Source organism: Phaseolus vulgaris, chromosome 3 (assembly GCF_051622355.1).
Source record: "Phaseolus vulgaris cultivar YP4 chromosome 3, ASM5162235v1, whole genome shotgun sequence".
NCBI classification, from domain to species: Eukaryota; Viridiplantae; Streptophyta; class Magnoliopsida; order Fabales; family Fabaceae; genus Phaseolus; species Phaseolus vulgaris.
Genome location: NC_143500.1, coordinates 39,811,283 through 39,824,382, shown reverse-complemented (window position 1 = coordinate 39,824,382; position 13,100 = coordinate 39,811,283). Strand labels below are relative to the sequence as shown.

Sequence of the window (13,100 nt, the reverse complement as noted above, 5' to 3'; positions counted from 1 at the left end):
TTTGAATAGTTTGTACAGAGTCTTAAAACTCAAATTTAATGACTCTCATGTATTAGTTTAGAATATTTTTTTTCGATTTCACAATAATACTTTTTTTTTTAAAAAGTTAATGTATAACCGAGTGTATCATGCGAGTGAGAGATATATTTTAAGAATTCAACAATAAAGAAGAAAAAACTTGTTCTAAGACTTTACTCTTTGTGTGGGTTACTACTTCGATCTATTATAAAGTTAAGAAATTTAGGGATTATAGTTTAAGAGTAGTTTACTCCTGAACTACGTTTAAAAAAAAGTAATTTACCCTTAACATTATGAATTGTTAAATTTAGATGAAATAGATTGAATCTAAATTTTGGATCTACTTTCACTAGATAAAATTAATTTAGATTTTTAATTTAATTTAAATTAGATTAAATATAAATTAATTTTACTTTCTCAATTGGATTAAATTTGAAGTGTGATTGATTTGATGTGAGATCAACCTAACTTATTAACATAATCTTGATTTTATGCACGTATGATGTTTTGTCTAATATGAGTCTAACTTGACTTAATTCAGTCCATCTCAATCCTACCAAGGTTAGACCCGATCAAGACTCAATTTAATCTGGGTTAGGTCAGACTTGATCTCAATCGGACTAAGTCAAACTTGGTCTCGATTAGACTACCTGATCTAGGCCCAACCCAACTCGATTGAACATGAGGCATGATCGACTCAACTCGACTTAGACCTAAACCGACCTAGCTAGACCTGACATGTGATCAACCCAAATTTGCCTAACACTACCCCAACCAAATGTAGGTCTAATGTCTCGATCCAAGATAAGCCCAACTCAACTTGGCCCAATTTGTCTCAGTTCTACTTGAGATTGGCTCAACATGGAACCAACTAGATTGGGCTCGACTTGGCCCCAATCTGATCTGGTCACAATTGAACTTGACCCGACCTTGGCTTGGCCCAACTTGGTTAAATGTGGTCTCGCCTCAACTTGGGTCGACTTAGACTTTGGCAAACTCATCTCAACCTCATGTTGGATCGACCCAACTCAATTTGACATAGACCCAACCTAATGTGGGCTCCATTTCTCGGTCCAAAATGGACTTAACACGATTTGATCTAGCTTAGTTCGTTTTGGACTTGGACCTGACCAAACTCGATTTGACCTAGGTCTGGACTAACTCATCTCAAATTGGGTTTGGGGCTGACTTAGCTTGACTTGGACCCAATCCGACCTAGCCTTGATCAGACTCGAAATGACTTGGGCCTCTCATAACTCTATTGAATGTGAGTTCGCCCCAACTCGACTCAACTTAGGCTTGGTTTGACTAGACTTACATGGGCCTAGTCCAACTCACCTCAAGCTATGTTCAGGCCAACTCATCTTGACATGGGTTGGAGACGAATCGGTTTGACTTGGGCCCATGTTGACTCTGCTCGACTTAACATGGATCAACCCAAGTTAGTTTGACATGGCATCGATCTTATTTCTTAACCCATTGCAGACCCAATTCGACCTGGCTCGGTCAGTCTTAGTCGAACTTTGGCCCAACCCAACTTGGACCATACTGGACTTGACCTGTACCTAGCCCATCTTAACTAAATGTGAGTCAATTCGGCTCAACATGGGCTTAGGCAGACTTAGCACAATCTGGCCAGCCACGACTTGGCTTGACCTAGGTCCATATCGACTTGGCTTGAACTATGTTTGGTTTGACTCATCCCAACCTGAGTCTAGCTCGAGCTAGCTCGGTTTGACCTTGGCCCGAGTTGACATGACTTAACTTGGGCCCATGTTATATTAGTTTGATTCAACTTGACATGAGCCTGATCCAACTCGACCCCACATAACCCTAACCTGACTTAGCCTAACCTAGCCTAGCTTGACTTTGGTGTTACCCAGTCCAACTTGTTTTTGACAAACATTGCATAACTTTGACCCAATCCAACTCAACCTTACCTGAGTCTGACCGATGCTAACTTTACTCGACCTAACATTTTTTATTTTAGATTAAAATCCAAAAAATTATCCTATCCAAATCCAATTAAATGGATTAAACTTAATATCCAAAAGTATAGATTTCAATTTGAGATAAATCCATTGAAAGTAATATTTATGAATTAGATTTGCCAATTTGGATTTTGTTTTCTTGGCCATAGTAACATGCCTATTGGAGGTGAGTACCCCTTCTATCACTTCAATGAAACAAAAAAAAAAAAAAAGATTTTAGGAAATTCCTTTTAATGATGCGGGTGCACGGGCCATGAAGGTTTTACCCTTGAATGGTGAATCAACAAAATCTCTAGAGTTAAAGGGACAAGGTCCGTTGAGACTACACAATGTGGCCGTGGCCATTGTGTCTGCTGTACGTATGTCAAAAACAATTAGTTAAATATCAACTGTTTGAATTTTGAAATGAGAACAAAACAAAATGAATCTTCTAAAGTGGGTTTATTCTTAAAAGTAAATTTTGATGCTACAAACATTGGATTATAAATGCTATGGAAATTAATTTTCATGTAAAAGAAGTGAAAACGAGGAGAGGAAAACTTAGCCAACACTAGGATGCTCAAAACAGTAAAGAAAATGAAACTCGTGCCACAGAAGAGCTGGATAATATAGATTAGTTCCCTGAAGATGATCCCTCCCTTCCCATCACAGACACAATAAAAGTGTCAAGTAATTCTTTTACCAACAAGGTGAATTTAGAGGACGTTAATGGGTCTAATAGTACATCAATTGTAAAATGTACACCAATTTATGAGGCAATAACTCAAGAAAAGAGAGAGATAAGAAAAAAAAAAAACAGAATAAGTGGCAGCTACGTGAGCATGTTCCTAAAAAAAGATTCGTTAGGATAGTGTTTTTCACGGGTTTGTGCCATTTCCAGCCTAGCAAAGCATTCTGCCGAATGCATTATATAAGTGAATCTTTTATTTACTAAAAAGAAATTCTTCAGAGTACAACAATTGCATTGATGATGACTCGTCATTGCCATCCATGAAATTTAATAAATCATGTGAATCAAATGAATGGATACATATTAGCTACAAATGTATGGTCACGTTAGAGTTTGTGTAGAAGTAGAAATTGAAGGCAAGACGTACTATTGAAGAAATGGTCCCTTCCGTTTTCTGATCTATCTTCTCATATTTCGTGTTTGTCTCAGAACATCCTCGGGTGTCAAGTGGACATCATAATGGTTTGCCTGTTGCTGCTGAGTGAATGAAAAACAGCAATGAGCGTAGCAAGATGTTTAAACCAGGGAGTCAAGAACACTGCTTAGTGTGAAAATCTTCTGCTGACAATAAACCATTGATAAGGCGTTTGAGCCTTTCTGCTCCAGGGCCAGGCTTAAGTTCAGTGATATTTTGTATGGCAGAATATAGTTTGGTGATGTTTGAATTTGCTCGGTCAAACCACTTGCCAGGCACATAACCATGTTCATTTCGTCCCAAGAGTTCAGTATCAATCTTATCCAAGAGTTGTTCATTCCTGCCAAACTTCCGAGCAAATGGGGCGTTGCTCTCCACCATTTCCTCGTAGTTATTAATTGTAAGGAAGTGTGGATGTTGTTTTGGAGGGTTATCCCATGATATGAAGTGGAGGTCGTGATTTACAGTAGTGTTCCGGAACTCGTCAGCATTGCAGATGACTGTGTGAAAATACCCTTCAGGGGAGGATAGAAAGTTGGCATAATACATCAAGACTATTCTAGGCAAGTTATCCCATCCCCATAACAAATATTCAACAAATTGGCGAGAGAGCATCATCCAAGCAGATCCTGAGCAAAATCAAGTAGCATAACAAGACTTAGAAAGCATAGAGTTGGATACTAGGTCTTTCAACTTAAGGACAACTATTTAAAAAACTTGAGATGATACAGTATGGTATGTCATAGATTCAAGAAAACTAGGTGATCTTGTGCGGATTTTTAACTGCAAATGACATCATTTTGAAACAAACTCAAAAGGGTCATGCTAACAAAGGACTTTACGGGTAAGGGACACACAGCTTATGATAATTGCCACATCTATATTAGGAATACCAATGGCAATAAGTAGTACATCTATGGGATATTGAGTTCAAGACGGGTGCGAAAAACTGTGGTTAGTAAGAGAGGAAAGGTAAAAGAATGGAGAAAGGTGAAAAGCAGTAGTCCTGGGTAATCATACTCAACCACAGGCTACTGAAGTCATCTTATCAGTAGAATTCACAACACTATCATTGCTCTACCTCCCCATTCTCTCTGTTTCCATCAACACTGTTTGACTTCAATTTTCAATTTTTTTCTTAACTACAAATGTGAAAAAACAAACTAATAAACGTGGTATGAGAAAAATAACAAAATAAAGATTTAAGCAAGATAAGTCATCAGAAACCACACCTGTAAACAGCTTATATGCTGTGGGAACATTTCTTTTCTCTGTCACCCAAAATAAATCAGATTTATTGACACTATAAAGCGCTGGATCAATTATAACCGGTTTGGCTCTCTGATCTCTATTGAAAAAAGGAAACAGCAAAGTCTTACTTGAAAAGAATAGGTATGTTTGATATTTCACAAAATTGCACGTTACTTTTGAAGGAAATAAAGTAAACCATGAAATAAAACACAGGATGAAAGGATTGGCAACTTACTCCTTCCAGCCAATATCACTGGTGTGCTCAATGAAGTTAAGGTGTCTCGGAGTTGATGACAGTGTATGCAGCAGATCTGTTGAGGAAAAGAGATGAAGTGGGTGATTGTGAAAACAGGAATTCACAGTGCACATTCTTTAGTAAGTTTCAACAAATTAACAGATTTAAGCATTTAACTAACAAACCATCAAAAAATCCATAACGAAAATTTATTCTACATGAATTCTTACTGTGCATCCAATAACATTGGCAGTGGTTGTTTTTCAAAAACATAAAGAAGCATCAAAGCAGAAACGGAGTTATAAGCGATTTTACTTTTATCTGAAACCTGGCATTCCTCCTCCCCCACCACCCCGGGCTACAAGAAGAGAGAGAGGAACAAGCCTGTCAGCTGACAAAACAAACAATTCATCGATGAGCAAACCAACAAATAGAACACTTTGGACACGGATTGGGACCAGATCAGACCAACTTAAAATTCAGCAAGTCTCTAAACTTATCTCAGGCAAAATTAGCAGCAAGATACAGGTCCGGTTCTCACATCACGCATCAGAAATGCATTCCAAAACAAACCAGCATTTAAATCGATTAACACAAAATCAAAACCTGGGAAACAGCCAAGACACAAATAAATGCCCCGCTCCGTTTGAAAGATAACAAATCAACAAAATCTCCGTAACGCAGACACAGAATCAAACAAAAAAACAAGTGCCTAGTTTTGCTCATCGAAGATAGGAAAAAAAACGAGTTAAGGAGAGGGAAGAGGAGTGAGTAGCTTACCATCTTGGGTTACCAAGGGGTAATCAGAAGCGCTTAGATTGATGAACCAATCCCAGAGTCCACCTTCCTTGAACAAAATGGCCGCAGCGTGAAGGGTATTAGTGACCATAGTGGGTCCCCTGTAGGTGACCAAGTTAGCCTTTACAACCATCCTAACATTGCCCAATTTGGCAAAGAGAGGCTCGTTCTTGACGAAGTTGGCAAGCTCCAATCTTTCCTGCGTGGAAGCCTCGAGGTCCAAGTGCACAGCGTACTGGTTCCTAGGATGGTAAAGGGCCTTCAGGGTTCTCTTCAGAGTCTCGCCATCACCCACTGACCCCGAGATCAGGTACGCGATCCTGGGAACGGAATCACTGGATGAGATGGAAGACACCCTCAGCTTTGACTCCACGAAACGAGGCTCTTCCACTCTGCCACGTGTACGATATAGGTAGAGCAAAGAGGAAGAATCGGAGGAGACGAAGATGGAAAAGAGTATGAGCAAGGTTAACAACAGTAGAGACAATACAAGTGGCAGGAACCATTTCTTCCTCTGCTGTTTGTTGGTCTCCATAGATAAACAACGTTTACAGGTACAAATGGCCCAAGTGCCAACCTTTGTTGCAAATCCTCCTTGCTGGGGTTTCTGTCACAAGGACATAGAAGAAAGAAAGAGAGGGAAATAGGGTGTGGAATATTAATAATACTTTCAATTATCATTAATAATAGCGATAGTCTAAAACAACATCAGTCATCGTTATGACTTAAGGGTACATTTTGCGTTTGTACTTTGCTACTTTCCTATAATACAAGAGTCAAATAAATTCTGGGTGCCTTTCTTCTTCCTTCGCCCCATTCTTACACGCCTCCTTCACTTTTATTCTTTCTGTTTATTCACACGCTAATACTTATTAATTCTTTTTAAATCACTTCTCATCTCATATCTTTTTCTCAAAATATATTCATTTTAAAAAATTATCTTTATTTTATTTTTTAAAGTAGACTCATTTATTATTAACACGAGTTGTGAACACTGAATAGTAACATCAAATTTTATGTCCATCCTTTCGTCTTATTTTATAAATATTTTCAAAAATTGGTCAAAATTCAAATTCCTAAAAAACGAATTCAATTCTGAATTTTCATTTTTTTGAAAAATGAAAAAAACAGGAGTTATTTCCCTTTGAGAAGAAATCTAATTTGAAAATTAGAGTGAAAATGGGTTTATTTAAATATTTTTTAAAATAAGTTTATTTTGGGGGAAAACCTACCGTCCTCCTTGTTTCACTTAAAAAATTAGTTCTCTTCTTTTATTTAAAATAAATAAATTTCAATGTAAAACTATAACTAAACAAAGATTATTATAACCCCTTAATCACCTAAATGGAAAGGGGGAACTTTTCATTGTTTTGATCCATGAAAATCTTTTTATTGTTCATTTAAAAGATCAGGGGAAGAGAACGTTTTGTGAAAAGAAAAAAAAAATTGTTTCTATTTTTCCTTTACTTGGATCATCTCAAATCTTTTTCATTTGATTTATTTGTATTTATTTATTTATCTTTTAATCCAAATAAATTATTAGTAATAGTAAAAAGATAGCAAAACATATTAGCTTATTTGATTTAAATTTTATTAAGATGAAAAAAATTATAGTATAAATCATTTAAATATATTTTTTAGAATAGTCATTGCAAGAGTCCATAATTTCTTGCTATATATAAATTCATTAGATAAAGGTATGAAACAAACAATTGTACTGTAAATATATTCTAATTAAATGTATTGATCATATTCTAAGTATTCCTATTATAACTTTACGTATAAATATAGATATATCATGTTATCTACCATCAACATACTTATGAAATCATATTTAAATTTTATCTTATATAATATAGTTGAGGTGAAAATACAAGCTACACTATCTATAAAGAAGGCTCCGGTTTGTCCCTATATATTTTTATTAACCCAATTTTATTTACTAAATACAATAACTTAAGATTTCAAATAAAATATTTAGTTTAAAAGATTAAGTTTTAAGGTGTTGGAAAATATTTGGTGATCCATATAGCTAACAACTCACATTATTGAGAGTTAGTGTTATTTTCTAATAATAAGAAAGATTAAAATAAAAAAAGAATATACAGGTGTCATGATTATGGAAGGGTAAAAAGGTGAAAAAGTGTTAAAGATGTGAAGAGGGGATATGTGGGGTGTGAATTTGAATGGAATAAAAGTACGGCATGACAGCAAAACTAAACAAGTGTCGGCAGAAGACACAGCAATGCATGAGCACCAGACAAAGCACAACGCAAACGCGATTATTACATCCTTCACCCAATCATGTTTTGCTTTTTACACCAACTCCTTGTTAGGTAAAGGGCACTGCTCACACCCATGGCTGCTTCTCAATAACTAATCACATAATCGCTTAATACACTCTTTCCTACCATCTTTAATGTTCTGCTCTTTGTTTGTTAGGAGTTCATTATTTCTGGAGATTAATTCCATATTATTTGTAAGGATTGTCTATATTTTCTTAGAATTTATAATGTATGAAGGGAAATTTTGAAAGAGAGAAAATATTTAGATTTTTAAAATAATTTATTTGTTATATTTTTTATTCTTTATAAATATAGTTGAAACTAGTAAACACTATTTTTATGAAATCATTTATTTTCTTATAAAAATATTTATATTTCAAAAAGTACATTTAAAAGTAATTTTGATATTACATTAATTATATATATATATATATATATATATATATATATATATATATATTCTTAACATAGGGTTGGAACTAAGATAATGATTGTCTTTCTTTGAGGTCGGTCAGTCGGTCAACTCTTCCTTTCATTCCTTCAAATGCACTTTTTGCACTTATTCCACTTTTCTATTTCTCGTCTCCGTGAACTCCGAGTTCGGATGGTACTTGCAAAAAATATGTTGACGTTTAAGTAAAATTTCAGTGTTCAACACTCGATACAATTAGTACTAAATGATGACGTGCTTGACTTTTAGATGTTTATTTATATAATTATCATAGATCTTTTGTTATTGGGTTGATAAAGGAATTAATTTATGATTAATAATGTATTACTTAATAATTGATCTTTGATTAGTGTCGTTAATCCGTTGTTTGGATGTAATGGTTTTGGTCAGTCTTGGACTTCGAATCAGTCGTACGGATCCGATTGATAATATATTCTTTAATTCAATTATATAGCATAAATTTTTGACATAAATTTATGATTTTTATATTAAACAAATTACCTCAGTTTTTATTTATTCTCTTGAAACCAGTGTAATGCAATCATCCATTTACTACACCCCTAACAAAAGAAGATAAATCCAATTTTCTATGCAATATCCATAATATAAGATATCAAAATATTAAAGATGTTTAAGAAAATAAAGCATGCACCATAATTTATAATAATTAATAAAACAATATACGTTTTTTCTGTCATTTTGACATAATTATTTTGTTTTTATCATAAAAAGGTCTACTACTTACAAAATTGTGTCTAATCTAATTATATTAACTTATGCAAACGTTTCAGTTAAAATTTTATTTAAAAGAAACATTTTAATATTTCAACGGATACTCATCAATAAATTAATCTATTATTTAGGTACATTTATTGATTTCAAGTGTTACTGATGATAACTTATGAAAATAATTAAAGTTACAAGAAAATTATTAAATAAAAATGTATTTTAAAAACAAAATATAATTAATTATTTTAAATATAAATTTATAAATTATTTATTAATAATGAAAATTATTTTAAATATTAATAATTTAATTATTTTTTAAAATAATATTTATAATAATTAATTATTTATTATTTAATAATTTTCTTATTAATTGAGTAATATTTCAAAACTATAAATTTTGATTTGATTCATTAAAGAGTAAGTTGACTTGAAGCAAAATTCAAACTATTTATTTTTGAAGTTTTTCCCAAGGCATTGAACGGGTTGGATGTGTAAACTAAGAAGAATGTGGGTCTAACTTTGTTGGTTGAATTTTTTGGTAACAAACTTTGACTCCTTCTTTGAACAAACAAAAAAATATTATCTTTATTGTGTTCGTGTTATCTTTCTTAATTCATGACTCGGTATGCAGAGTGATAAAATTGGTTTTATGGGTCAATTTATTTAAAAATAAGTAGTATTGTAAAAATACTTATTTAAAAAGTGGATTAGAAAATTTATTATTTAAAAAATAAATAGATTGGTCAAAAGCATAAAAAAATACTTTATTAAAAAAAGCATAAACAAAAACAAACTGACTTTGTAACAACATAATTATAATTAAATTTATTGTAGAGTAGTGTGGTTTTAGTTTAGATAACGTGCGTTAGAAAACTAATTTTAGAAAACTATGGTTTAATTATTTTGTGTTTTATATTTATTTTTGTTCATTTTAGTCTTTATAAAGGACCAATAAAGTCTCGTAATTTAAAAATACAATAATTTAAAATTATGTCATTAGTTTTATAAATTATTATTATTTATAAATTATATAAATTAAACTCGTCAATATTCTTTTATTGATTAGATTAAGATCAAGATAGTCGAATTATTGATTTTTTAAAATCGAGGGACGTAATTGAAAAATTTATTGATTTTATTAATAGTGAGTCTGTCTTGAAGAAAATAAATAAATAGATTTTTTAGAAACTTTAAATTATAATTGAATTTGAACGTGTAAGATCTTATTTATTTATATTAAAGAAGAGATTTTAAAGAATATAAAAATGAATTTTTTTTTTTAAAAAGTTAAAAATTTATTTATTTATTATTTCATTTAAAAAAATTCTAAGAATATAATTTATTTATATTCTTTCTGGAATTATAACTTGGTCGTTCAACCTGTCTACAATAAAATTATACACTTGAGAAGGTAATTGTGAATAGGTCATGATATACACTTGAGAAGGTAATTGTGAGTAGATCATGACAGATCTATTAAAATCTTGATGGATGAATTATTACTTTTTCTATAATTGATTTTGTAATTTTTTTCCTTTTTTTTTATGTTGTGTAATTTTTATACCTTATCAGTTGGATTCAAGTGAGGATAAATTTCCTATCTAACACCATTTACACTTTTATTTCCCTAACTAACACCTTTTTGTTTTTATTTTCCTATCTAGCACCATTTTGTTTTTATTCCCCTATTTAGCACCATTTTATTTTTTATTTCCCTATCTAGTACAATTTCAAAAATAAATAAATAAAATAATAAATTATTACTTTTTTGATAATTTTAATTTTGAATGCATTAAAAAATAAGTATTTTTAATGTTTAAAATAGTTAGAAATATAATTAATGAATAAAGAAATGAGTTTTTACAAAATAAAAATAAAAAAGTAATAAATTAAAAATGTTTAGTTTAATTTTTTTTAAATGAAGAAAATAAGAAATTAAACCCTACAACAACATAAAAGTTGAATCTATAAACATAAATTAGTATTTATTTTTATTATTATTGATGATGTAATCATGTTAATTTCAAGTAAAAAATACAAAACATAATTATAAAAAAACCAAAGTCAATTAGTATTAATTAATAGTGGACGCACAAATAATATTGAAGTGTCTATCCTAAATGCAAAATCCTAAAAAAAAACTAATGCAAATGCTACACTTAATGCTTAAAAATGAGAAGAAAAAAATGCAAAAATAAATAAGTATAGAAAATAAAAACAACAATAATAAAATAAAAACAAAAAACAAAAATAAATAAACAATGGCAGAAAAAAATAATAACTAAAAACATATAAGATATAAAATATAAAATAAAAGCAAAACAAAATAAGATAGATATACAAGATAAATATACAAGATAAAAATAAGAGATATAAGACGATACTAAATAAGTAGATGTTGATCATAAAAAAAATAAAAATGAAAGATAATCATTCATTTAATATTTTTTTCAATGGTATATTAAATAGTTTGTGCAAAATGAAACATAATTAATAATGAGAAGTGCACAATCCAATAATGTTGGGACATGTTCTTTTTGTGTGTCCTGGTGTTTGACATTATGAACTTTTTTTGTTTGATCATGTTGTTCTCTTATGTCCATATCAGTCCTTATTCGACTTGACTTAGGTCTCCCCTTTGAAGTTATTTTCATGTCAGGACTTGGGCATAGTATTTGACTAGTGTATGCAGACCAATACTCTTCATTTTTGAGTTCAATCAAATACTCTTTCGCAACATGAAAGATCTGTTGTAATGTTGTTGTTTTTATTTTCTATATTTATTTATTTTTACATTTTTCTTCTTCTCATTTTTAAGCATTAAGTGTAGCAATTGCATTAGTTTTTATTTAGGATTTTGCATTTAGGGTAGACACTTCAATATTATTTGTGCGTTCAATATTAATTAATATTAATTGACTTTGATTTTTTTTATAATTATCTCATGTATTTTTTACTTGAAATTAACATGATTACATCATCAATAATAATAAAAATAAATACTAATTTATGTTTATAGATTCAACTTTTATGTTGTTGTAGAGTTTAATTTTTTATTTTCTTCATTCTTAAAAAAAATTTAAACTAAACATTTTTAGTTTATTATTTTTTTTTTAATTTTGTAAAAACTCATTTCTTTATTCATTAATTATATTTCTAACTATTTTAAACATTAAAAATACTTATTTTTTAATGTATTCAAAATTAAAATTATAAAAAAAAATTATTATTTATTTATTTACTTTTGAAATGGTGTTAGATAGGAAAATAAAAAATAAAAAGGTGCTAAATAGGAAAATAAAAACAAAAAGGTGCTAAATAGGAAAATGAAAGTGTAAATGGTGCTAGATAGGGAATTGAATAAGAATAATTTATAATGCTAAATTTCAATGAGTGGGAATATTGTAACGTATAGTAGTTTCACCTAAGGAAATTTGATTTAATTACACATCTTCATTTGTTATTTCAGTTAGATATTTTTTATTGTTATCATAATATAGAGGGAGCTGGTTTACACTTTGATAAGAAAAAATGTGGGCCATTCTATTTTAATTTACGGGTCCGTTTAGATCTATTTAGGCTCATTCTCCATTGGCCCGTTTAGGTCTATTTAGGCCCATTTTGTATAATCAATAGTTCGTACAAGCTAAGTGAAGCTAAGTGTGAGGTGGGGTGAGACCGTCGGCATAACCTATATATATTAAAATTTGGATTTTTTTTATCTTCATAATTTTTTCTTGCACCTCTTACTATCAAAAATTTCAAAATTATTCACCACAGTCTAAAATACAAATTTGTATTTCAAAATTTACAATCCAGAATACAAAATTTTACTTCCAGATACTAGAAAAGTATATGGATTTCACATTCTAAAATTAAATAAAAATGTTTAATGTACTGGTAGCCTAAAACCGAGAGGTATAGGCCGAGAACTACATGTCCAATAATCAAAGTGATAAATTAGAACCAAAAGGTCTGGACCGAAACCTGAAAGGATAATAAAAATCATAATAAAGCCCAATTTAAATAAGGAACTTGCACAAGGGGGTGTAAAAGTAATAAAAAGGTGTGATAAGAAAGTCCAAAAGTACTGTAGAAGGCCCATCAACGAAACTCTATAAATAGGAGGTTAGCACAAGAAAAAGGTAAGAGTGATTTTATCTGAAAAACCATTACATTGTTTCTGACTTTGGCATC

General features: G+C 30.8%; 1 protein-coding gene across 4 annotated transcripts; it reads right to left on the bottom strand.

Annotated features, from left to right (window-relative positions):
• Nucleotides 1-2,882: 2,882 nt before the first annotated feature.
• LOC137807526 (beta-glucuronosyltransferase GlcAT14B) lies at nt 2,883-6,295 on the bottom strand. 4 transcript variants are annotated; one of them, XR_016519833.1, is made up of 5 exons: nt 5,421-6,295; nt 4,956-5,246; nt 4,641-4,716; nt 4,387-4,502; nt 2,883-3,783 (listed from the first exon to the last, which is right to left on the bottom strand). XR_016519833.1 is itself a non-coding variant. In XM_090300862.1 (5 exons), exons 2-5 carry the CDS (start codon nt 4,911-4,913, stop codon nt 3,269-3,271), a joined length of 750 nt encoding a protein of 249 aa, XP_090156988.1. In that variant the 5' UTR covers nt 4,914-5,031; nt 5,421-6,253; the 3' UTR covers nt 2,883-3,268. The 4 variants fall into 4 exon arrangements, 3 of the variants coding, with proteins under 3 accessions (XP_090156988.1, XP_068464311.1, XP_090156987.1); XM_090300862.1 differs by having other exon boundaries at nt 4,871-5,031; nt 5,421-6,253; XM_068608210.2 differs by lacking the exon at nt 4,956-5,246 and having other exon boundaries at nt 5,421-6,291.
• Nucleotides 6,296-13,100: the final 6,805 nt, after the last annotated feature.